The following is a 26,418-nucleotide window of genomic DNA, read 5'->3' as shown; positions in this document are numbered from 1 at the left end:
GATGTGAGCGTTCATTAAAAGAGGAGACAGGCGTTCCCAGGCAGGGCCACTGCCATCTTGCTCAGAGCCCACAGTATCCGAGGGACTGTCATTCTTGTTCCAGAGTCGTTCCTGCAGCTGTGCTGCAGACTATTAGCTTTGGTTTACTTTTATATTTTATTGTCATTTTAGGGACAATTTTTTTGGTTCATTTTTTACTGTGCTTTCTCCTTTGACCCATTAAGCCCTAAATATGCTGATCCTATACGTCCTGACGAATCTAATTAACCCCATATGCTTTCAGTAGGGGTTTCAGATGCTCCCAGAAATGTCTTCCTTCATTCAACTCTCAGGAGCTTAGTGCTTACTGCAAGACATGTGCATTGTTAAATGAATCATCCTCAATAAGAAACAACTTGAAATCTTTAAGGGATTCTGAAACAACTCAAGAAAACAAGCAAATATCACTTTGTATATGTATGCTATCTTTTTATAGCTCAGAAATTTGACACCAAGAGTGATGTCTTCAGTTTGCAGATGGAATTATAAAAATATGTAGTTTTCCAAGGATAGCTAGCAGCACTTAGAGCTGGGCAAAGGAGTCAAACTCTGGTACTTGTGTATTTGTTATGCTAGTCTTTCTGCTTTTGTTTAGAAGAGAATTTTTCTGTAAAAAGTTTTTGTTTGTTTGTTTGTTTTGTTTTTGGTACTGGAGATTGAACTTAGGGGCACTTGGCCACTGAGCCACATCCCCAGCCCTATTTTGTATTTTATTTAGAGACAGGGTCTCACTGAGTTGCTTAGTGCCTCGCTGTTGCTGAGGCTGGCTTTGAATTCATGATCCTCCTGTCTCAGCCTTCCAAGCCATTGGGATTACAGGCGTGTGGCACCAAACTGGCAGAAAGGTTTAAAAAAAATACAAGATTTCTGAATCTGAGTTTAGTCTGTATGTTTCTAAATCTTATATTCTCAATCATAATTCTGTGGCTCTCAAAACTGCTATTTCTAATGTAGAGAAAAATCAAGGGTGATCCAGCAGTTCTATTTGGATATATATGAAAAGAATTGAAAGCAAGGATTCAAACAGGCACGTGTACACCCATGTTCTTAGCAACATTATTCACAACTACCAAAAAGTGGAAAGTAAGTCAGTTACAAAAAGACAAATAATGTGTGATGGAACTCACAAAAGGAACCTAAAGTAATCGGATTCCCAGAGACAGAAAGTGGAAGGGTGGTTGCCGAGGGCTGGGTGGGATCTTGAACTTGTGATCCTCCTGCCTCAGCCTTCCAAGTCACTGGAATTGTGCATGTGCCACTGTGCTGGGGTCAGCCTCTCTTCTAATTAGACCTTTTTCATTAGAACTGATAACAAGTGGTGAAGTTCATTCATATTACCCTCAACACTTAACTAAATAGAAAATATTTATTAAGAAAAAAATGTTTAATATATGAAGTTGAAAGAATTATAAACATCACGTGCCTGCAACTTGGATTCTAAAATCAATATTTTATATACTGTTTTATTACATCTGTTTACTCATCTGTCTATTTCTGTATCTCTCCATCAATATCTTGTAACTTTTATGCTTTTAAAAGTAAGTACAGTTCACTCCCAGATATGTCAGGATACATATCATTATCTAGAGTTCAATATAATAAACTAGTATCTTAGTATATTAGTTTTACATTCACTTGCCAGAACTTTTTCCAAGTAGTTGTATCATTCTATGTCCTCTCTAGCAATATACAAGACTTTTGATTGCTTTCCATCTTCACCAACACTTGGTGTTTTAACCATTTGAGTGGGTCATTGGTGATATTTTGCTTTGTGATAGATTTCAACTTTGATTTCCTTTAGGTTTAATTGAGCACTTTTTCATATTTGATCATTAGTATATATTTCTTTGTTAAGTGATTGCTTAGTTTCTTGGCCTGTTTAATTTTTTAAAAATTAAATTTAAAAAAAAGTTTGTGAAGTTTTAAGTGATATGTATATATAATTTCAAAATTTAAGACTTCTGCTCATCAAAAGACACTGTGTGTGTGTGTGTGTGTATACACACATATATATGTAAAAAGATTTCCTGTGCTCCAAGAAGGCTTTCCTTATGCCAAGATTATAAATATTTTCTCCTAGGTTTTGTTCTAAAACTTTTATAGTCTTATGATACACACTGGATTAACTTTTTTTGATATGGTGTGAGGTAAGGGTCTGGGTTTGATATATTTCAGCACATACACTGGCACCTTTATTCAGAATCATCTGGCCAGGGGATGGAGAAGTTAATAGTTGCCCAAGGTTAAGAATGGGAAGAGGGGGATGGATATGATGGTGTAAACACCAAGAAGATTTTGTGATTGGAATAATCCTGAATCTTGATTATGATGGTGGTTACACAAATATACAACTGTAATAAAATAGCACAAAACTAAATGCACACATTGTACCAATGTCACTTTCCTGGTTCGAATACTGTACTGTAATTATACAACATGCAACCATTCAGGGAGAGTGGGGAAAGGTCTGTGAAGCCTCTTGGTACTACTTTTGCAATTTCCCATGATCCAATAACTATTTCCAAATACAAAGTTTAGAAAATCAGTTGACACATCAGTGTGTGTCTGTTTCTGGGCTCCCTGTTCTGTCTCCACGCTCTGTCTCTGAGAGTCGGTTCTCCATCCTTGCTTTCCAAGATTTGTTCTATGTATCCTACTATGTTTGCCTTTCTACTTAATTCTAGAAGCAGCTCATTGCTTTCTATAGGTGGGCTTACAGTTGGGATCCACTCGAGTCTACAGATCATTTTAGAGGGTATTGATGTCATAACATTAAGTCTTCTGATCCACAGATATTCATTTGAGTGCTCTTAAATTTTCCATCAGGAATGTGTTCCAGCTTTCAGTGTACAGGACTTTCACATCTTTTGTTTCATTTATTACTAAGAATTTTAGCTTCTTAATGCTATTACAAATAAAATTGTTTCACATTTAAGTTTTGAATTGTTTGTAGATAGTATTATAAAATATAATTGGTTATTATATCTCAACCTTGTTCCCTACAACCTTCCTAAATTAACTGACCAATTTTGGTGGCTATTTTATAAATTCCTTAGAATAATTATGTCTTTTCATTTTTTTTTTTTTGGGTACCAGGTATTAAATCCAGGAGCTTTTTACATCTGAGTTACATCCTCAGACAATTTTATTTTCTATTTTTGAAACAGGGTCTCACTAAGTTGCTTGGAACTTCTCTGAGTTGCCAAGGCTGGCCTCAAACTTGTGATCCTCCTGCCTCAGCCTCCTGAGTTGCAGGAATTACAGGTGTGTGCCACTGTACCCAGTTGAGGCTGTGGGTTTTCTCTATGAATTTTAGTTGCCATCAACTGGGGCCAGCCCTCAAATGAAAACTGTAAACAAATGAAAACTCACCAGTATGTCCTTCTTCCAGGTGTAGATTTGATTCCCCTCCAGTGGAGGCCTAATTTTTACTGCTCACAGTGCCTTTGGGCAGCCATTTCTTTGTATTTTGCCCAGCGTATAGTTGTTACCTGCAGGGTGGTTCATATAATAGGAGCTAATCCTATCTCATGACCAGCAGCTGGAAGCCCAGGTTTGTTCATTATTTATATCACTCCTTTCCCTGTCTCTGATGGTTCTGTTTGTTAGTGGTAATTTGGCCAATTTCTCATGCCAGGAGCAAGCCCAAAGGGCTTACATAACCCACAAACTGGATTAGTGGGCCTCTGAATAACTATGAGCTTACTGTGTCAATATGCTTTCAAAAGTAGAACTCCCGATTCATTGTGCTGCCCGTCCACATAATTGGGACTAGACCAACTCTGGGCAAAATTGGATAGCCCATTTAATCTGCCTTCAGCCCTCTGCCCAGTGTCTTTATGGTTCTTCCTGCCTGGGTGGAAATGCTCCCCGGATTCCCAAGTTTTCTTTTTCCAGACAATCCTCCAGGACTCCTCTCTCCTCTAGTACCTATCAAAACTCTCTCTCCTGGGGCCTGCTGTCTCTTTGCTCAGCTGGTGTTGGTAAAAGTCTAGTTCTGTGACAGTGACAATAGCTAATGTGTTCTCTTTCCCACACTAAATCTGTCTTGAGATTGGCCATCCTGAAACCATAGAATGAATCAGAATGTAAAGGAAAGCCACTCCTTCATTTTTCCTATTCGGAAAACCCATTGCCAGTGAGGGTAAAGGTCTTGTCTGGGGTCATTGCCGGGTGCAATGAGCACCAAGTCCTGATTCCAGACTGAGTGGACCCAGCAATGGCCTCAAGCACCAAGTCCAGTGGCAGTGTGTGGAAGGTGATAGCACTTCAGTTTTCATTCTGGCTGGCATCCCTCCTAGATGGTGACAGAGTGGACAATGACAGTCTGCATGGTCACCTAGTGAGTTCACGGTATTAGTAGTGTAGGATGGGAATGGAGTAAAAGAATTTAGGATGTCTTGCGCGGAAGAGAGGAAACTGAGTGGGAACATCAAAGACCCGACTGGGAATTTAGGCCTATTCTATGGTGCCGCATACAACAGAACTGTGACAAATGGGTCAAGCAAACAGTCAACTTCAGTTTGGGATAAGAAAGGTTTCCTAACAATTAGAGATGTCTACAGTTAGAAGGGCTGGATTCCCTCACCTGCACTTCATCTCAACAACCAAAATGTACCAGGTGGTGAATTCTGTACCACTGGAAGCTTGTGGAAAGGCTCAATTGAGACATCTTAGAAGGAGTTCTTTTAATATATGGGAGTTTGGAATACATTTCCTCCTGGTCCATATCCAATTGTTGATGATGGGAGACCTTTTGGTGCTCATTAAGATCAAAAGGCATAGACACCTATCTACCCTGTAGAGAGAAGGGGGCCTCTGAGTACCCTAACACACACACCCTCTCTGCCCCAACCTAATACCCATGGGGATTGCTATGGGTTGGAGTGGTGTGGTCGGGTGTGATGCACTGTGGTGTAGTGAGGGGTGGATTGGCGTGGGGTGTGTGTTATGGTGTGACGTGATGTGGTAGGCTGTGGCATGGTGTCATGTGAAATGGTGTATTGTTGTATGGGGTGTCGTGTTTGATGCACTACACATGTGGCTGTGTGGTGTGGTGTCATTATGGTGTGCAGCTCCACTGGATAGTGACCAAGTGGAACTGGAGTCGTTTGGGTTGTTGAGATGAAGTGCCAATCTAGTGATTTCCTTGGCATCGTTGGCTGCATCTTTTATAAGAAAGCAAGTCTCCTGTGTCATCCTGCACTGGTCTGTGGAATAGTCTGGCAGTATTACATATCACAACAGAATGTGTGCCATAGAGTCCCATGAAGGGCCTTTCACCCACCTCTCCTGCCCATCAACTGGAGGGCAGAGTCAGCATCAAACTGAAAATAAATCTTATGTATTATTTTGTAGTTGGATAAACTATATTTTAAAAAATTTCAACCTTAAAACCAAAGAAACTCACATGTCAGTTCTGACAGAGGACAATGTGGTTTTATAATGTGCCCATGGTATCAATAACGAGGCTCAATAACCTCAACACCGCTCCAGGGTTCTCCCAAGGCCTTTCAGGAGAGGCTAACTTTTGCCAAGGACCATAGATTCTGGAACTCTCTTTATTTGCATATTTTTAAACATGAAACTGCTTCTTAAGCAATGCATCTGGAAACTATGGATATAGAATAAGGTAGACTCTGCTTTCTGGTCTTAACCTCCTTTTCCTCTAATACAGCAATTCTTCTTAATAAAATTTGTCACTGAAAAACCAGTAGTTAGTTTTGGTTTGGTTGGTGTTGGTTTAATAGCTCTAAATGTTTCAGAGGCAAATCTATTTGAATGATTATGAGAGAGAGAGAGAGAGAGAGAGAGAGAGAGAGAGAGAGAGAGAGAGAGAAGAGAGAGAATGAATGAATGAATATGAATCCAGATATAGCCAAAGACATCAATGTCTACCCTGGAACACTGAGGCACAGAATGCCAGTGTGATTTCTTGTAAGGCGGCAGGATGGTGATGGGTGGGAGAGGGAGGAGGAGGAGAAGTAAGGGGAGGAGCAAGATGGGGACAGGAGAATGACAAAGAAGCAGGGAAGGGTCCCAGAGAGGCCAAGACCGAGAGCTGACTTCACTGCTTGACACTGTATTTGTCTGCCCGCTTGGTTCCTTCCCTGTCACCAGTGCAGACAGGAGCTGTTCTCGCCCAGCAGTAGCAGTCAGCTTTCTGTTGTCCTTCTGCCTCCAATTCTGCACCCCTCAAGCCCCATCTTCACGTGGCCCTTAAATAATAATCTCCAGTGCAAACGGCTGGCAAAACGTATTCTCTGCCTCCATTTCTCATCTTTGACCACAACCCTGCTTCCGCCGCTTGGCTGAGAAGGGTTAAAGTGCCAAACTTGATGTAAAGTCTCACTGGTGTCCTGGAGCCTCTGTGGCTCCTAGTGAGCACCCTGACCCTAGGCGTCTTTCTCTGAAGGACCTGACCTCATGCTAATGGTTGGAGGGTTGAGGCACTGCCCTCGAAGGAAGAGAGTTAGAGAGGAAATGCCATTTGCTTGTGTTTGTTGCTTCCTGGTTGTCCTAAAGACCTTTAATGATGAGGTGTTTGGCCCCATCATTCACAGCCAAAATTTCACACTCACATTTTTAACTCACAGGGAAGTATGTCATCTTCTGCAAGGGCTCTCTAGGTACTCTGCCAGGCACAATGAGCACAGCCAAATCGTTGTCTATATGCTTGTAGATAGATTTATTTCATGGGTTTCTTATCTGTGTTCAATGTTAAAATTCATGCTGCTGGAAAGGCCCACAGGCGAGTGCCCTTCCTGCTGGTGACCTCTCGATGTCCCCTCCCCACTTCTTTCTCATTCTTCTGTCCCCTCACATCATAGAACACTTCTGTTCAGCCGACTGCTTGATTTCCATGAAGGTGGCCTGGGCCTTTTCTTTTATGGTGTCCAAGTCCACGTTCTGGAGATTCTGCAACTGCCCAAGAACAGAATCCTTATCTTCTTCCTCTTCTTGATCCTCATTTACCATCTTCCGGAGATCTTCAGGCAAATCCACATCCTCTCCGGCCATCTGGATTTGATTCTCATCCATTTCACTCTAGGTGAAAACATAAACACAGAAAGAAATATTCTAAAATTAACCACCTGGATAAATAACAAATAAATAAAATGTAAGAGCATGAAGGTCTGCAGGGAGAAACGGTCTGCATGGCTGTCTCACAGCACAGGATGGTCCCAGTGGGAGTCATTCTGCAGCAGGCCAGGGCTCCAGGTTGGGAGGTCCCACCCTCATGTACCTTGGCCTGAACAGAAACTTTTAGCCTGGTGGTTCTCAGTCTGTGCTCTCTGGACAAGCAGCATTTGCATTATTTAGGAGCCTGTGAGAAACACAGTCCTCGGGCCACCACAGATCTGCTAGATCAGAAGTTCCTGCAGTGGGGCCCAGCAATCTGGGGGGTAAGAAGCCCTCTCCTCAATGCTGATACCCACCAAAGCCTGGATACTCGCTCTGACTCCTCCACTGGGTAGTTTTGCAAGTTCTGCTGAGAGAATAATCTAAAGTAAAATGTCCTCTGAGAAAGGGTCACACAGCCGATGTTCCCAGATGGTGGCTCTCAGACAATTTTTGGAAGTCAGGTTGTAAGAGGAGGAAAGCTGGGTTTCAGGGGCACAGAAAATTAAAAAGTATCAGAAGAGCTAATGATAGAAAAGATTTATGTTAGGGTCCACCCCCATAGCTTGTGACCAGCCTTGCATCTGTTACCAAAGTTCATGTGATCACATAAAGATGAAATGATCATCTTGGTCCTAATCAGACCACAGTGATTTAAGAACGATTTCAGCACTGTGTTAGTCAGCTTTTCGTCACTGTGACCAAAATACCCCAAAAGAACAACTTAAAAGAGGAAAAGCTTATTTTGGCTCATGGTTCCAGAGGTTTAGTCCAGATTGGCCCAAGGGGAGGCAGAACATCATGGCAGAAGGGCATCGTGGAGAAAAGCAGCTCTGTTCATGGCAGCCAGGAAGCAGAGAGAGAAAGGGAAGAGGCCACAGGGAAGATGCACCCTGTCAGGAGCTTTGTGGGGACATCGCATATCCAAGCCATAATAAGCACCTGCTAAATTCCTGGGAAAAGTTCAAGCCAACTCCTAAGAGATGGGGACACCCCTTGTCTGGGTGCTGAGGAGAAATGATCAGAAAGATCATTTCTTTGTCTCTAGGTCCAAGTGGCATTCCTCATCAGTAAAGTGAGCTGAGATCTTTTCCTTATCTGACACTCTATGGCTCTGAACTTCTCCAGATGATTCTTGGAGAAGTGGAGCCCAGCAGCCTTTCCCCAGAACTTCTTTTATCTGGTTCCCCAGCAGAGTGACAACCATGCCTGACTCCAAAATGAGCTTGGAAGACAGATTCTTGACACAGAGGAAAAGAGTACCCTTGGAGAGATGGTCCTCACACAGGCCCTCCCTAAAGACCTCAGAGGAGAGCCACACCTTGCCTCAGCCTCTTGAACTTGGCTGGGGCCTCAGTCCCTCCAGCATTTAGAGGATTAATTAGTTTCTCATCAAACTGCTGTGGGATTAATTAGTTAATCCCCAGGGGCTCTCAGCCAATCTTGCATTTCTATTTACTTCTTATTTACCCACTCTTGTGGCTGCTTTCCTCATCGATCATCCTCTGGGCATTTCTGCAGGAGGAGTTTAAAATGCACATTTTACCCAGCCCTGAATTAGTTCATGCAGATGCAGGACATCTGCCCTGCACCCAAATCAAATGTAAATGATTTGAAAAGAATTCTCAGGAATTCTGGCTCCACTCCTCAGGTTGGAAGCAAAGATCCATGCATTTGTCACCAGGCTCCACCCTGGCTGACTCATAGCTGTGGTCCGAAGGTTCAGGCAGCTAGAGGCCAGGGGGAAGGAAGTGCGCCAGCCCGCCCAGTGCCATGAAGACCCAGCCTGCTCTGCTCACAGGGGATAGGGCTCTCCTGCTCCCACTCCCAGAGTGATCCTGCAGCCTCCAGAGAAGCCTCAGGATGGTTTCTTCCTCCACGGGGGACTTTGAAGTTTATTTTATCCTCTCGCCCAGGGAAGGTTGAGCATTGGGATCCTGCTTTATTTCGTAACTCAGAGAAGGGTTCTTGATCACCCCAACTTCTACCAAATGGTTCTCAGAGTAGGGTCTGGACCAGCAGCAGCAGCAGCAGCACTGCCTGAGACCTTGCTAGAAATGCCCGTTCTTAAGCCCTACCCAGACTTGCTGATTCAGAGACCAGGTGGGTGGAGCCTGACCCAGCAAGCCCTCCTGTGGTTCTGGTGCTGTTCTAGGGTTACATCTGCTGCTCTACAGTCCTTGAGGATGGGCTGCAGCAAATGCATCTATCTGTCTCAGAGCCCAGCAGAGTTTTTGGCCTGGAGACACTGGCAGTACATATATATGGAATGAATTAGTCAGCCTATTGTTGGGGGGGGCTATAACAGTCTCAATACCACGCAAAGTCACCTCCCATTAAGGTGGTGCTCTCTAGAGTTAAGGACATCGGCTTGACCGATTGCCTGAGTGACAATGATAACTCCACTACTTCCCAGGCCACATGGCCTGGGCACCTTACCCAACCTCTCTGAGCTTCATTTCCTTATCTATAAATTGGGGACTGTATTATATGCAGTTGAGTTGTGAAGGATCAATTAGATGATAATTGTGTTATTTAGAATCTCATTGAACCCTCAACTAGTGGTGGCTATTCATAAAAATGATAAACCTCAGAGATAGGTGGATTTTGCTCTGCGTTGTCCTGCATGGGGAGGTTAGACCCACATGAAGGCCTTGCTCTCTGCATCTGAGCTCCAGCCTACCACTGACTCCCACCTTGGATCCCAAGCTTAATTCTCCTAGTAAGCCAGAAATCCATTCCCCTTCCAGCACTCCGTCTCCAACTCCAGGAGGCAGGTAGTACCTGGCCCAAGCTCTGTTTTCCTCTGGTTAGGCCCACCCTGATATCCAAGGGTGGCAGAGCATGAGTACCGACAGAAGTCCCTTCTGGCAGATGACCTTTCCTCACTTTGCGAGGTCCCCAGCTCCATTCTTTACTGAGAAGGTCCTTAGGACACTGGTCCACAGCCTCTGCCTCACTCTGGCCAGCCTCTCAGTGCACACAGGAGCATGGGCCCCCAAGGAGGTCCGGGGTGCACATGGGGTTCTGAGCAGCCAGAATAGGCATGCCACTTTGGTTTTAAGATTCCCCACTTTTGTGTGAAGGAGTATGGCCAATGGGGGAGAGAGGGAGCCTATAAAGTGCACCCCCAGATGTCCAGGTCTGAAGGCAGTGCTGGGTGCCTTCAGAGTTCTACGGTCTCTGTTGTTCTAGAAGCACCATGCTCCTGGCCCTCCATCTGCAGCATGGTTGTTCTAGGTGGTGATTCTAATTCACCTGGTCCTGCTTAGGTCATAACCTTTGCCATGTACACCTTTGGCTAAGGGTGAGACAACCAGATTGGGTCAGTGAGTGGCTAGAGAACCAAATGAAGGCTCCTGGCACCAAACCCAGGCCTCTGGCCTCATTAGCACTGGGTTCTAACTAACGGAGCTGGCCAGGGATCTAGGACTGACCAAGCATGTCTCATTTGTAAAAGTGGCATCCTCCCCAGACTCTTTCCCTGAAGGTAGCCTACAACAGGGGAAAGATGGTGAGATTTGACGTCAGAAAACCTGGGTTCCAGTACAAATCACTCACTCACTGTGTGACCTTGGGCAAGCCACCTTACATGCCTGATGTCTAGTGGGAGGGCCACTTGGCACATTGTTGAGCAGATTGAATAAGGCATGCTGTGAAACGGCCCACAAGCCTCCAACCCTGTTCAAACTGTAGCTGTGCTTATTAATATTTCAGAGGGAAGGGAGCAGCTCCATGTCCAGGTCCCTGCAGAAAAGATGTCTGGGATAGAGGAGGCCCGGAGAGTGAACCAGAGAGTAAGAGAGTGTGGGCCTTTTCCAGAGAGCTGGGACAGAGCAAGCAATTAAGGAGCACAAACAGGGTTTGTCGAGTGGGCACTGTGCAGCCTCGCTTCCGCCTTTCCTAATGAACCGCCCTGCTGGCAGGACCCTGTCTACCACTCACACAATGAATGCCTTGTCTAGACTTTCTGCTGCCCATTGACAAATCTTAGGTGGGGGAGACCAGGAATATTTCAACACAGTCCACACTTCAAACACAAGTGCAGCTACAGCCAATGTCAATCAGCATCACGGGAAGCAGCTCCAGGGAGGGAGTAAGCAGGCCTATGAGTGACAGCCACATGGTCAGGGCACCACGGATGATAGCCCAAATTATTTTCTTAGAGGTTCTAGAGGGTCTCTTTGGAAGTCTTCTCACTTCTACAAATCCTACCAACTTGGGATACTGTTTAATACAGTTCAGAGCTAATTATTTTTATGCCAACTGCCAGAATCCATCTCAATCTCTCTCTTTCTCTCTCTCCTGGTACTGGGATTGAACTCAGACATGCTCTACCACTGAGTTACATCCCAAGTCCTTTTTATAAATTTTTTGAGACAGGGTCTTACTAAGTTGCCCAGACTGGCCTCAAATTTTTGATCCTTCTGCCTCAGCCTCCTGAGTCACTGGGATTATAGGTGTGTACCATTATCCCTGGCCTTATTCTCTCATTTTAGCCAGATATCATCTTTTGTTTGTTTGTACCAGGGATGGAACCCAGGGGTGCTTAGCCACTGAGCCACATCCCCAGCTCTTTTTAAATATTTTATTTAGAGATAGGGTCTCACTGAGTTGCTTAGAGCCTCACTATATTGCTGAAGCTTGGCTTTGAACTTGGGATCCTCCTGTCTCAACCTCCTGAGTTGCTGGGATTACAGGCATGTGCCATTGAGCCTAACCAGACTTATTATTTTGATTGCCAGGGCTGAATACTCCATGTTTTAAATAGCCTGTATTCTACTGTCCTTCCCCATGGCTGATCCCTGACCTTTAACCTTAGGGTAAGCTTGACCCTGGTTTTCAGAATTATTATTCCCTAGGTCTTGCTAAACTGACCTTCATCTTTTATCAGATATGAGATGTGGTGATAAATTATCTTAGATAGTTAAATCTTCAAAAATTTGCATGTTCACTGCTTGATAGTCTAGTCAACCGGTGTATAAGCAAATACCAGTGTGGTTGGTATTTGTGGTTAGATTTTGATTTCCGTTTGCTCATTTATTTTTGGTGCACGGCACAGCAAGCAGCCGAGTGGGAGTGGAGCTGATGTTCCATGCTTCTGGATTTGTGAGCTCAGTGCCTTCAGCAGTCACTTGTCATCACAAGTCACTTCTCCGTGTCTGGTGCTGCCCAGGTGACTGCACTGTGTGCTTGGCCCAGGGCTGGAGCTTGCTGGCTGCTCCTTCTGCTACCCCTCCCTCCCCACTGCTGTTCTTTCTTCTAGCTTTTTTAGAGAGCCCTGGGCACACCAGAGTAGGACAGATGTGGGTTTGTCTTTTCAAATAGTGGGTGTCATTTTTTCATGTTGATTTCAAGGTGCATGTACAAGGCCCTACATAGAACGACAATTTCTAGATACCAGCTCTGTACTCCTTGCAAGAGCTTCTTTCACTATCAGGACTCAAGAAGTTCCTAGAGGTCACTTTTTACAGCAACTCTCATTTACAGGCCTCTCATTTACAGATGAGATACTTATAAAAATGTCATTCCCCTTGCTAGAAATATCATTTCCCTTGTTAACCCAGCATGGCTGCCAGGATGTCCTTGCAGGAAAATGTGGCCTGTGGGGGCAGGCTGACTTGGGTTGAATCCTGCTCTGCCCCTTAGAGGCTGTATAATCTTGAGAAAATGCTTTCCCTCTCTGAGCTGGCGTTCTCATTTGTGAAGGGGAAGTGATCTCTACCTACCTTACAGGGTGGCCAGGGAACATGCATCAAAACGTGCATTACTAGTGTCACACGACGCCTTTATCTGTCCTCATGTCCCTCTGCTCTTTCAAGGGCCTGAGTAGGAGGAGCAAACAGATCTGGGGCAGGGTGAGGAGGGGAAGGAAGAGAAGGGGGACCTCTGATGGCCTCCCTGCCATCAGAAACAGCTGTGGGAAGCAGGAGGGCTCAGAGTCTCAGAACATGCTGGGCAGGGCCAAGAGTGCCTAATCCAAAGGAGTCAGGCAAAGATGGTCCAAGAGTCATCTTTACTAATTTTTTAAGAGGCAAATTTTAAATTCAATTCTAATGGAGATTTCAATGTGACACTTTTAAAGACAGCTCTAACTGAGAGAGTTCCTTGTGCATTCATCTTGGTAATGAACGGATGCTCTTGATACAGCAGACAAACACCAGGTGTAACAAATCATATGGCTCCGCAGGGGCACAACATTGTTCTTCAGGGACTGACCTAGATTGACAATTCTGTTAATAGGATTAGGGTTCATTGTGGAAATGTTTTCTCTTATTAATTTGGCTTGACTTACATATACATTTTGAATTGGCTGGGGACAGGGCCCATTTGCTTTTAGAGAAAATCTTATGGCTTTGTTTAAAACATACGACTTCCTGCTTTTGAAGAAATATGACATTTTAATTATGATATAAACTTAGTGTTTTATGCAAAATTGTAATGTCTAATCCAGACTTGTTCTTTAACTCTTAAGGCATATTAATTCTTTCTGCTGTTTTTGATATGTCGTTCTTTGGTTATGTTTTCTGTTTTCCTTTCCTTTCCCCAAATAACATTTATTCATTCAGCAAACTCTGTGTGTGTGTGTGTGTGTGTGTGTGTGTGTGTGCGTGCGTGCACGTGGGCACCTAAGCTTCTATACACCAGGTCCCATGATAGGCACTGAGGACAAGTGTGTCAAGGAGCACATAGTGGGTGACTATTCAGGGTCATAAGATAAAGGAGGCATGCCCAAAGGTGTTATGGGGATTCAGGGAAGGGTGACCCAGTCCAGTGTTAGGTGGGGGAAGGGAGGCCATGGAAGGTTCTGGAAGAAGTGGCACTAAATCAAAATATTATAAAAAGAAAAGGACCTGAGGAGCAGAGTAGAGGGTCAGGCAGGGAGGGGCATGAGGTGAGGCTGGGGAGATCAGAGCTGCATCATGGTGTGCAGGTCAGAGTGTGGGTTTAAAAAGTCACAGCAAGCCTTCCCCACCCTGCAAATAATACACTAACAAACAAGCAAAAACCAGGGAGGGAACAAGATCAGATCTGCATTTTGGGACATTCACCCAGCAGTTCTGCAGTTCTGAGGCTCAAAGTAGAAATTCTACACAGAGTTGCTGCTGTCACAGAGGTGAGAAATGACAAGGCTCGCAACTTGGGGGTGAACCAAGAGCTGTCTAGGGGGTCACTGAGGGTGACTTGGTGATTTCCTGGGTATGAGGCTGGAGCAGAGTGGGAAGAGCTGAGGTGACTTCCAGTTACCAGCTTGAGGCTGGGTGACTGAGAAGCCATCAATGGAGGTGGAACCTACAGTAGGTGCCATTGGAGGGAGATGATGAACCACTGTGTTTTAGATGAAGTGTCCAGGTAAGGCTAGATGCAGCAATGACAGGGAGAAGATGTGGGCTGGAGATACAAATTTGAGAGCCATCAACATGCAGGTGCAGCAGATGACAGAAGCCAGATGCAGCTGATCAGGGAGAATGTGCAGACCTGAGGGAGCTCACCAAGGGAGCACCCTGGGACATTCTAAAACTTGGGGGTATACTGGGTAACCCACAAAGAAGGCAAAGAAGGAAGAGTTGAGGGAGTATGAGAAGCAGAAGAATAAGCCCAGAACAGAGGGCTTCAAGGAGGAAGGGACCATGGATGCTAGACAAAGCAAAGAGACTAAGAGAAAATGAGAGAACATCAACTATGTTTAGACAGAAGGAAGAAAGCTCCTGCAGAGGGGGAACGGGCTTCAAGGAAAGATACTGAGAAAGGCAAGTTCACTGAGAAAGTGCTGCTTGTTTGCTTCAGCTGGGAGAGGTGTGCCCTCCTTTATAAAGCAGAGGCCAGTAGAGAAGAAGCTGGAGGTGGGCTGGGATCTCAAACTAACTAATGGGGAATCTTGGGTTACCTTTGTCCTCTTAAGTCCTCCAATGGCCTAACATTAAAAACTAGAGGAAACTGATATGGGCTGGGTGTGTGTATATGAACATCATAATAGATGATACAGATGTGTAAATATACATACATACTGCAGATTACTGCAGCTTGATTACAGTGCCTATTTAGTTACTTATCTGATTACTGCAATTAACAGAGGCCATCAACAGACATGGTACAGTCATCAACAATTAACAAAAAGCCCGGGACTACAGACCTTTCACTGTCTAGGCCCCCATTGCTCCTTTTTGAAGAGTTCAAGTTTGCTTTCCCCAGTTAGCAGTAGAGTGAAACTCTCTTACATAGGAAACACCAGCCAAATAATTTCTTTAGAAAATACTGTTCTAATTCCAAAATGTGACATAGTTATCCTCATTAGACCTGACAGCTCCTGGGAAGACAGATTCTCAAATCTGCTCCCCGTTGGGCCTTGGTAAAGGGAAGGGTCCAGAACTGACTCCTGTTGTTATGTAACCACTGTGGAGGTGACCCTGGGGAATTGTAAATGAGGTGCCCAGGGTCATCCCTCATTAGCTGACGACCTGTTGAATTTATCCAGTTCACTGTGAACTGTTACTAGTACTGCTATCACTGCTTACCCAGTATGGATTTTGTAACATGCCACAGGGCTATGGATTCTGCAAACCTCTCATGGAGGGGAAAGTTATTAGGTGCCTGCTGGAATCCTGGTGACCATTACACCATTTTCTTTATTAGACTGTGTTCAGTTCTAAGGTCTGCCACCAGGTGTGAGACACTGCAGAGGGGCTGTGGGAATAGGGACAAAAAAAAAAAATGCTGGACAAGGATTAAGGAGGCTTGAGTCCCTGTTGTCCCAGTAAGTCTTGTGACCTTCAGCAAGGGTCTGAATTTACATGATATTTTTATGCATTGAGTATGCTCCTGTGGCATGTGCTTTCCTGAATGTAAGAAACAGATCTAATAAAAAAGAGAGATAATCAGACATTGGTGTCAAGGAGTCAAATACTGTGGATATCCAGGAACCCAAATCTGTTCTAGGAAAAGGATTTAGAGAGCCAGGGAGAAGTAATGGATGGCATGTCCCTGAAATGACCCCAGAGTGGATCCATGTAATGGCTCAGGATTCTGTTGTCCTGTTTTCAACCTAATAGTTTCTTCCTGGTCCAGACCCACATCACCCTCCCTGGGCTGCAGCAGACCTTCTTCCCATCCTCCCTCTAATTCTTTAGGTTTGGAAGAGCCTGAACTTGCTCCCTCACCGCCACAGTGAGCAGACAGACTCCTCGCAGTCCAGGCCCTGTGGCTCCTGTATGGACCATCTACAGATCTCCGATTCTGATTCTCACTACCATTTTCTGGGGACATCCCAAAGGTCCCCCTGGAAGGGGCCTTTGCAGTGCAATACCTAGCATGGCCTTCCAGGCCTGGGAGGTGACTGTGTCCTCAGAGTCTTCACTTCCCCAGTTTTCTCCACTCAAAGCTAAATATTCCAATCCAATTCATTTCAAAACCTCACCATCCTAGTTTCTGGGGAGACAGTTAGTTACACCCTGTTTTTTTCTAGGGCACTCTCCCGGTATACCATGGGAGGATCCAAAAGTCAGGGTACAGTCCTTAATTATGAAAAAATAGAAATTGAAAAGAAGAAAACTCGCCTCCAGAGATTCGATTCTGCTCCTCCCTGGTCCTGTTGTGACCCCCGCAGTCCGGGTTCTGCCCGAGAGGCCAGCGCGTCCTCCTGCTGACTTGGGTGTCCGCAGTGCCGGGGACCACCAGGGGGCGCCGGGCGCCAGGAACTGGTCCCCACGCAGGCGACCTGGGTAGCGTCCTCCACGCTCACGCCAGGATGCAGCTGACCCCCGCACTGTTCTGCGCAGACAGGGAGCCGCGGCCCTGGCGCTGATCTCGGCCAGAGAAACGCTGACCCCGGCCAGAGAAACGCTGACCCCACAGCCTCTTCCTCCCGAGATGGGCTACAGAAGGCCCCTAGCGCCCAGAGCCTCCTCAGTGGGTGGGGATGCGAGCGTGTGGGAAGGGAGCACGTGACAGGCGACAGCGGGAGAGGCAGAGAAGGATCTCAAGGATGGGGCAGAACTGCATGCGCAGGGTGGTGCGTGGAGGAAGCTAGCCAGATACGGTGATGAGTGAGCGGAATATGATCTGTTTTTTTTTTAATTGTTTAGTTTCTATGAAGTATTGTTTTTACAGATAACTAGGTTGGATTAGAATTCCCACGTACTTTATGAAAAGCAGGCCACTGTAATATTAGAATTTTCTGAACGTTTCACACCATAGGTGAATTCATGAAACATTGTGTATAGAATGGAGTTTATAGAATACAACATAATATCAGGATGCCTAAGGGAGCCCCCAACTGAAAGGAAACTTGGCAGCGAAGAATGAGGTGTATGTAGATGCCAGTGAGGACAATTCTGATTGGAATTTAGGCAGCCACATTGTGGGTCTCTGGGAAGGGCATCAGACAAGGAGCAGAAGGAAAAGGCTGCTTCCCTGGCTGCTAGGGGGAGACTCGGCGACATTTCCCTGAAGCAGGGGGTACAGGTGGCCCCTGGTGGTCCCCGGCCAAAGACAAGTATCTTAGGCTATTTTACACCAAATAGACTGCAAAACTGCCCCAAAATGTTGGGGACAACTCAAAATTTAAGAGCAGGACACCTTGGGAGCCGTTTCCCTAAAACATACTGATAATGGTAATAAAATTTATTCTGGCAAGAATTGTGCAATTTGCTATGAGATAGATAAGATATGGAATTTTTAATAGCAATTTTACTTTTAATACATTTCAAATGCAGGAGGCAGATTTTCTTTCATGGTTGAAATGAGGCTTCATGGTTCCCAACACGTGTGCTGTACTTCTCATATGGAAACCAGGCTGAGTCAGATATATGAAAAGGAATGACAATTTAGGGCCAAACCATGGTCTCATATTGAAAAAAGTCTCCATTATTAGGTTCTTCTCTTGAGACTCCAAGTAGAACAGGCATTTACTAAATCTGGAGAAGAGAGAGAAGCAACTCATACTATGAACAGGATTTTACTTTATGAATTACCTCTCTGGCAAATAACTGTGGCAAGAAAAGACACAGTCAGTTAAATGAAAGTAAATAAATGAAATCCATTGGGTGGAAATGATGCTTCCTAAGGTCCTATCACCCAGCAGGGTACAGATGAGACATATGTCCTCTTGTTTATATAGTGTGCAACTGCTACCATTATCCACTGGGTTCAATCTTCCTGTCTCAGTGCCAGGGTTCTAAAAGCAAAGATTCCATGGCCTGGAACTTGTGACCCTCTTGCCTCAGCCTCCTGAGCATCTGGGATTACAGGTGTGTGTCATAGTGCCCAAAGACTTGGATTCTTGAGGTTTGGGGGTCTCAAATGATTGCATCAACTATACACAAAAGTGTGCTTACCTCAGCTCCTCAAGACCCCTGACTGTTACCATCAAGGAAAGAGAACTTTTTTTGCACAGAGATCATAACAGCAATAGTAGAGCTGTCATCTCCTTGGTATTTATCCAAAAGACCTAAAATCAGCATACTATATAGGGCTACAGGAACAACAGTGTTGATAGCAGCATAATCCACAATAACCAAGTTATGGAATCAGCCCAGGTGCCCATAACAGATGAATGGATAAAGAAAATGTGGTGTGTGAATATATATATGCCAATGGAGTTTTATTCGGTCATAAAGAAGAATAGAATTATGGCATTTGCTGGATGATGGTACTGAAGAACATCATGCTTAGTGAAATGAACCAGACTCAGAAATTCAGAGGTTAATGTTTTCTCTCATATGTGAAAGCTAGTGCAAAATAAAGGGGGAAAAATGGATGGGGGGGCATGTCCCATGAAAATAGAAGGGAGATGAAGAGGGTAGAAGGGAAGAGAGGAGAGATGGGAAAAGGGAGGAAGTAAATAATGAAATTGACCAAATTATGCTATGCACATATATGAATATACCACAGTGAATCCCACCCTCATGCATATCTATAAAGCACCAGTTTAAAAAGAATACAAAACGGAGAAGGAAGAGTAGAAAAGGGGAACAGGAGAGTGGGGAGGGGAGTGAAAGAGAAAGTGCTGGGGAGTGAAATGGAGCAAATTATATTCCATGCACCTATGATTAGGTTGAAGTGGACCCCAACACTATGTACAACTATAATTCACTAATAAAAACCTTAAGAAAAAAGAGCCCTTGTTGGATGCAGTGGCATACACTTGTAATTACAGATACTTGGAAGACTGTGGAGAAGGATCACAAGTTCAAAGACAGCTTCAGCAACATAGCAAGGCCCTGTCTCAAAATAAGAGCCAGGTGTGGTGCACACACCTGTAATCCTAGCAGCTCAGGAGCCTGAGGCAGGAGGATTTCGAGCTCAAAGCCAGCATCAGGAACTTAGCAGGGTCCTATCTCTAAGTAAAATATAAAAAAGGGCTGAGGATGTGGTTCAGTGGTTAAGCACCCTGGGGTTCAATCCCTTGTACCAAAAAAAAAAAAAAAAAAAAAAGAATAAAATTAAAAATTTAAAAAGTAAAAAAAGGAGGTTAGGAACCTCTGAGTCCGATCCCTGACAATAAATAAATAAATTAATTAATAAGAGCCCTTTATATTATCTCAAAGAAAGCTTTACCTATGAGGTTAGGTATTATTGCCCTCACTCTACAGATGAGAAAACTGAATAAAATTATGGCATTTGCTGGATGATTATGTCATTTGATGGCTTTTTTAAAAAGCTGTCTGAAGTTTCACCATGTCCCAGTGGCAGAGCCAGAGTTGAAACTCATTTTCCTTAGATCTGCACAGAAGGGTCACAGGACATTTGTCACAGTTGTCAAAAACAAAGTCTCAAAAAGCCCAATCTTAGTGAAAGATGCATGCCTGGCTGATCTAGTGAGTGTGTGTGTGTGTGTGTGTGTGTGTGTGTGTGTGTGTGTGTGAGAGAGAGAGAGAGAGAGAGAGAGAGAGAGAGAGAGAGAGAGAGAGATTTTCATTGATTCCTGCTTTATCCTAAACAAGATGTGTGCTTTAAACAGAAGGAGCCAAGTGGAAGGTAGGGTCCTTGGTTCAGCAGCATGAATCTGACTCAGGCTTCTTCTTAGGGCAGGTCACATTGCCAGCCAGTGATATCACAGGGATTTCAGGAAATACATTGGGCAATGAGAATGGAAAGAGCACTGTTAAGCAGTACTTCCTTCTTCCAAAATTCACGCACAGTGGGAAAAGTAGCAAAGCTGTATGGAGGAAGGGAGGGAAAAGCAAGCCTTCTTCCCAAATTATTGGTTGCATGTGGAAATGAGTTTAAATCGGAAGTGAGTTTCCCTTGTCCCACCAAGAGCACAAGCTGTGTTCCTTAGGGTCTTAGGGACCAACCTATCTCCCAGGAGGAGATCTATCTGAGCCATATCCCATCCATGTCAGTGCAACCTCTTCCCACCAGTATTCCACCTGCACACTCCACCAGAGCTTCCGGACAGTCGTCCTTCCAGCCAGCACTGAGATGGAGAAGATGGTGCTAGGTGACAATTGTCACTACTGTGTCATCTCCACCAATAAGCAATTGATTGTCTCTCTAAAGTAGAGGCAGAATGTTATGGAAATAAGACCCTGGGCCCTGGACTCTGCCTTTCCCTGCTGGCTGACATATGGCAGGCGACACTTCCTTGCTTTGTGCCTGTTACAGTAAGATGGAGATGCTAATGGGACCTAAATAAATTACTTAGTGCCTGGCACCCAGAAAGAGATCAACAATGTCAGCTATGGCTGCTATCCCCATGTGTATTTCTGTTTACAATTTCTGTATTCTTCAGATACATTCACATAAAAATGTCATCCACAGGTACCGATTTCATTTTTCTTTAGTGGAAATGAAATTTTATAGAGGTTAAATAACTGGAGTCCTGTTTTGATGAACTCGTAGTTTAATGCTGCTTTTACTATATCAAACTTGTAAATTAAGATATTTATATATATTTTTTTTTTTTCATGAATTCATGCTGATATTCACACCTTTGCTGATAATCAGAGATTCCTAATTAAGAGATGTTGAGGTGTCCCTGTGCTGAGTGTCTTACCTTTGGGAGCCTGTACTTTTCCCTGAGGTGGACTCTCAGGCACGCCCTCTCTGCCTTTTTTTGTGTAAACGCCGCATCTCTTTCCATCCTAAAAGTTAAAGAATAGGTAAAGGATCATAAGGACACAAGATCCCAGGACATTTTAGCCATTGCTCAGAGGAGCTGGACCCTGAGACCCCGGAGTCCCCACTGCTGGCAGACTCCAGGAAACGTGGGGTTTCCCCCCTGCACCCCCTAATGTCTACTCCTCTTACTCTACTGTCATCACTTAGTACAGCCCCCTAAGTCCCCAAGACAGCTTGGGTCTGGGAATCTCTTTGTGATATAAACCAAGAGAGGGGCAGGTGACAATTTTTAATGTGTGTTGCTCAGGGCCTTCATGGCCCAGACCCAGGAGCCTCAGACTGGCCTGTCAAGAAGGTAGCTATTTGGGTCTGATCCTAGTCCTGTGTGTGTGTGAGACTCTCTGAAGTCTGGAGAAGCTACATTTCTAATAAGCCCCCTGAGTGATTCTAAGGTAAGCTAAAACAGGGGTGTCCTATCTAGGATGAGGACATCCTTTGGAGGCCCATGGCCTTTGGAGATGTAATATAAAACTATTTCCCATCACCAATATCCACTCTAGGCCCCAACTGTTAGAAAGAGATATCCCCAAATAAAATAGGTTAGATTTCCGTAATGTCAGACTGGTATACTGCCCTACAGATGACCTAATTGGACCCTTTCTTATGGTTAGAAATGGACTCCCTTGCTTATGATGAGCCAGTCAAAAAGCAGAGACCTTTGGGGACATGTGCAAAACTTGCAAGAACCCTGCCTTCCTGGTGGCTCACAGAAGTGCATTTTTGGTGGCCAAATTTATACATCTGACGCTGCTCTCTGGCTGCATTGGGTTGGAGCAACTTGGGTAAATGAAATCTCTTTGAGAATTTGGGTTTGGGACTGAGAAAGAGACTTGAAGAGTGGCTAGAACTGTAACAGGTGAACTTAAAGGCCATTAGCTGCCATTTTCCTTGTGGTGTGGGTGCTAGAGGGAGCACTGGAAAGGGAGATGACTGCTGAGAAAAAAAAAATGGCAATGTGGTGGTAGAAGCAAAAGCAAGAGATGGAAAGAGTGGCCCTGGCTTTTCAGCAGCCTCTGGTTCCTGGTTGAGGTCAAGTGAGGCCTGGAGGGATTTCTGTTCCTGGGCTTGGTGAAGGACATCAGTAACTAAAATTACATATTTATTTACAATTTCCTTTTCTTTATTTTGAAGTGAAATTTGCATACGATTCCATGCACAAATCTTAAGCATACCATGGAATGATGCTACTACACCTGTGCATCCTCAGGCCCTTACCAAGATCTAAAACGTTACTCCTTTAAATGATAAAAAATCTCATTTTTTTCTCTTCTAGAACTTCATATAAAGCAGAACCACATACTTCATGTCCTTCTGTGTAGTGTTTCCATCCCTCAGCATAAAGAGCTTCCAGATTCATCCATGTCTATTTATTAGTAGCGTGTCCCCTTTTATTGCTGAGTAGTATTCTGTGTACAAATACCATGGTTTATTCATTTCTCCTGTTGTATATACTAGACTTATTTCCCATTTTGGTGAATGAAGCTGCTATGAACATGTTTGAACAAGTATTTTTGTAGACATGTATTTTCATTTCTCCTACACATGGAATTGTTGGGTTGATGGGTAAAATTTAGTTGAGGATGTTTAATCTTATAAGAAATAAACCTTTTTCCAAAGTGGTAATACTGTTTTATATCTCTTTAAGCAGAATAAAAGTTCTGGTGGTTTCACATTTTGGCCAATATTTTATATTTCGGGTCTTTTTAATTTTAGTCATTATGGTGTATATGTACTGGTGATCTCCTGTGATTTTAATTTTTTGAATTTCCATGATGACTAATGATATTAAGGAGCTTATTCCCCATTACTAATTGGTGATGTGTATATATATTTGTAAAGAACTGTTCTTTTAGGCATTTTTTCCTTTTATTATTAAGTTGTTATGAGTTCTTCATACATCCTAGATCCTAGTTCTTTGTTAGGCATATGTTTTGTAAATATTTTCTCTTAGTCTGTGATTTGGCTATTTTTTTCCTTTTCTTTTCTTTTTTCTGGGTACCAGGGATTGAACTCAAGGGTGCTTAACCACAGAGCCACATCCCCAGCCCTTTTTATGTTTTATTTTGAGACAGGGTATCACTAAGTTGCTTAGAGCCTCACTAAATTGCTGAGGCTGACTTTGAACTTGTGATCCTCCTGCCTCAGCCTTCCCAGCCACAGTGATTACAAGTATGTGCCACCATGCCCAGCCCTATTTGTTTTCTTAATGTCTTCTCATGTGCAAATACTTAATTTTAAGAGGGCCTAATGTATCATTTAAGAATTTTGTGGTTATTGCTTTCTGGGTCATGAGAAAGAAACCTTCGCCTACTTCCAAGTCTCAAAAATATTCACATTTGTTTTCTCTAAAAGCTTTATAATTTCAGCTTCTATGTTTAGGTGATAATGCAAATCAGACTAATTTGTGTACAGTGTGAAGTAAGGGTCCAAGCAAAATGTTTTTTAGTTGTTTCAGCACCATTTATTGAAATGACTTTCCTTTCTTCTTTATTATTTTGGCATCTTTGTCGAAAATCAAATAACTATATAGGTTTAATGTCTATCTGAGTACCATACAGACTGGGATTCTAGTCTCTGAGTCACTGAGAAAAGCTGCATTCTGTTTATAGTCTCATGGAGCTCATACTCCCAAACAGAGTATAAATTTCTGCAGAAGAAAACCCACATCTTCCATTTTGGTATCCTTCTCACAGTGCCCCCGTCCGGAGTGGAGGCTCCAAATGATAACTAAAGAAACCTAAGTTCAGGGTCAAGTTGCAAATGGTACCGGAGCAAGTATTGAACCATTGCTAAGTAGAGGAACACTCCTGCCTAGCTGAGAAAAGTGGAGGGATAAACAGACTCTCGTTTTCCTTTTCAAGGATTTCTTTTCTAAATCTTCTCTTTAAGTATTGACTGCTTTGGGGACCAATGTTACCAGTTGTTGGGGAAGACACACAGGAAAAGAAAACCAAAGGTGCTGTATTATTAAGCAGTTTTTTGTTTACAATTAATAGAAGTCGACCCCACCTTTCTAAAAACAATGAGGACAGGTTAGGAGGCCTTCATTTCCTAACTTTCATTAGGCTTATGATAGACCACACTGTCTATAAGCTCTCTCCCCATTTAACTTGTGGCTAGTAGGCATTTTGGAAGGCTACTTCTTCCTATTATATTCTAGGTGGCGAAGCTCTTAAACTAAGCTCAGGCCAGTGGTGGGCGGGAGGTCCTCCCTCTTGCCACAGGGAAGCAGCTGCCCTGCTGTCTTACCACCATTCCTTAAATTGGGTGACTACATAAATGTTTAATCTTCTCATGCACACACAAAAATCTAAGCCGTTGACAAATAAGCAGGTCTACTGACTGCTGCCCATACCATTTGGCAACTTTGAGCTTTGATCTATTCATATGTCAAGTTAAGGAAAACTAGGGCATTCGTTAATCAAATGGATGCCATCTCTGTGGCCAGATGTATTGCTGGGGCATATTAAATGATACTTTGTGTAATCAGATAGACAGTCTAAATTACTGGCCATTTTCATTAGCCCATTTGAACTGAGTGATTTTATTATTCAATTTCTTCATTATACTTGATTTTCTTTTACACATTTTATACGCAAAGCTGGCCACTACTCAAAGAACGTTGCTTCTTTTGCCCAACTTGTGCCACCAACACCAGTTTTGCTGATGCAACTACTTTTTCTTTTTCTTTTTTTTTTAACTGATTTTAATTTATTGCAGAGCAATGATGCATTCTAGGGAGCCTTTATAAGCTTTCAGAATAAACAATAGATGAGGTTTCCATTAGCTGTAGGCTTTGTACTTTCTTAGTTTTCTCCAGGTCGTTAACCTTTTCACCTATAATCATCTTAGCAATAGGACTTAGGCAACTATTATGTAATTGGTCATCCTCCTCCTACCAAGTAAAAAGTTTTCAAATTGTGAGAATTCAGACTTTATCCCTAGAAGAGGACCTTAAAGATTGCTAGCAATATAGCCACGGTAGCAAAAAAAGAAATGCTTTTCTTCTGTAACAAATGATGAACATTTAACTTCCACAGTGATACTTTGATTTTTAGCTGATTATTAAAAGACTCTTAAATTTATTCCATTTTTAAACAAATCACACATAGATTATACTTATTTAAGGATGTTTTCATCCTTAAACTATAGGTGACATTCCTAATCCATAATACCCAACTAAAATGTTACTGATATTTTATATTTTACTCTCATTGCATTTATATAGCCAGGAGAATGCTCTCATTGTTAGAGGTATAGAGCTAAAATACTTGGTGACAAAGTTATCATGATATCTGTAATTTACTTTAGAATATTTATTTAATCTATAAGCAAACATGGCAAAATATTAACTATTGCCTTATATTATTGATATATGTGAGTATTCATCATACTATTCTATTTTTCTGTACATTCAGAATCTTCCTAATAATATAATAATATAATCCACAAATATATTCATAGTCTTTGATAAGTCACATCTTATGATGTAATCATCATGTTCTGCTTTCTGAGCCTTTTAATGCAAGATCAAGAAAGCTGCTCTGGATGTTCTTTAAGGGATAAAGTCTGAATTCTCACTATTTGAAAACTTTGTACTTGGTAGGAGGATGAATTTCAGAAAGATCACAAAGATAGACTCATCAATGTATATTTGAAGAATTAAACTAAGGCCAATAAAACATGCCTGGACCATACAATTTTAAGATGCATTAGGAATGGCATATTGTTCATTTCATATTTTTCACTGCACAGTAGTGGCTGCACACAGTAGTTGCTGATGCTAAGGACTAAGGAATGGTCCATTTTGTGGATCAAACATTCCCCAGGTTAGAGGTCAATGGTCAAAGGAGAAGCATCCTAAAAAGCATGGAGCAATGCATGAGGGGACCAGGATGTATCTGCTGGCTTTGTAGGGAAAATGGAGCTGGGTACTCACTTCTCCTCAATCACTTGCTTCTGATATTCCTCATACTCCTCTCTGGTCATCCCGTGAGCTGCTGCTGGGTCCGATGCGCCTCCTTCTTCTTTCTGTTCTTCAGACCCACCACCAAATCCTAAATTCTTTACCTGGCTACTTATCATACTTTTCACCATGAAAGCCATTGTCTCTGTCCTAGAAAAAGAAAGCTAAAC

General features: G+C 43.3%; 1 protein-coding gene across 1 annotated transcript; it reads right to left on the bottom strand.

Annotated features, from left to right (window-relative positions):
- Positions 1-6,836: 6,836 nt before the first annotated feature.
- Cplx4 (complexin 4) lies at positions 6,837-26,388 on the bottom strand. Its single transcript, XM_026393209.2, has 3 exons — positions 26,222-26,388; positions 21,158-21,245; positions 6,837-7,086 (listed from the first exon to the last, which is right to left on the bottom strand). The coding sequence occupies exons 1-3, from the start codon at positions 26,386-26,388 to the stop codon at positions 6,859-6,861; spliced, it is 483 nt and encodes a 160-aa protein (XP_026248994.1). The 3' UTR covers positions 6,837-6,858.
- Positions 26,389-26,418: the final 30 nt, after the last annotated feature.

This window comes from Urocitellus parryii, chromosome 13 (genome assembly GCF_045843805.1).
Source record: "Urocitellus parryii isolate mUroPar1 chromosome 13, mUroPar1.hap1, whole genome shotgun sequence".
Taxonomy (NCBI): domain Eukaryota; kingdom Metazoa; phylum Chordata; class Mammalia; order Rodentia; family Sciuridae; genus Urocitellus; species Urocitellus parryii.
This window is presented reverse-complemented; position numbering and strand designations above follow the sequence as displayed.

Excerpts from the sequence above, each read along its gene's own strand:
- Cplx4 (XM_026393209.2), bottom strand. The coding sequence starts at position 26,388 with ATGGCTTTCATGGTGAAAAGTATGATAAGTAGCCAGGTAAAGAATTTA. Across the intron at positions 21,246-26,221 it reads AAGCAAGTGATTGAGGAGAA|GATGGAAAGAGATGCGGCGT; the intron begins GTGAGTACCCAG and ends TTTAACTTTTAG. Across the intron at positions 7,087-21,157 it reads AAAAGTACAGGCTCCCAAAG|AGTGAAATGGATGAGAATCA; the intron begins GTAAGACACTCA and ends GTTTTCACCTAG.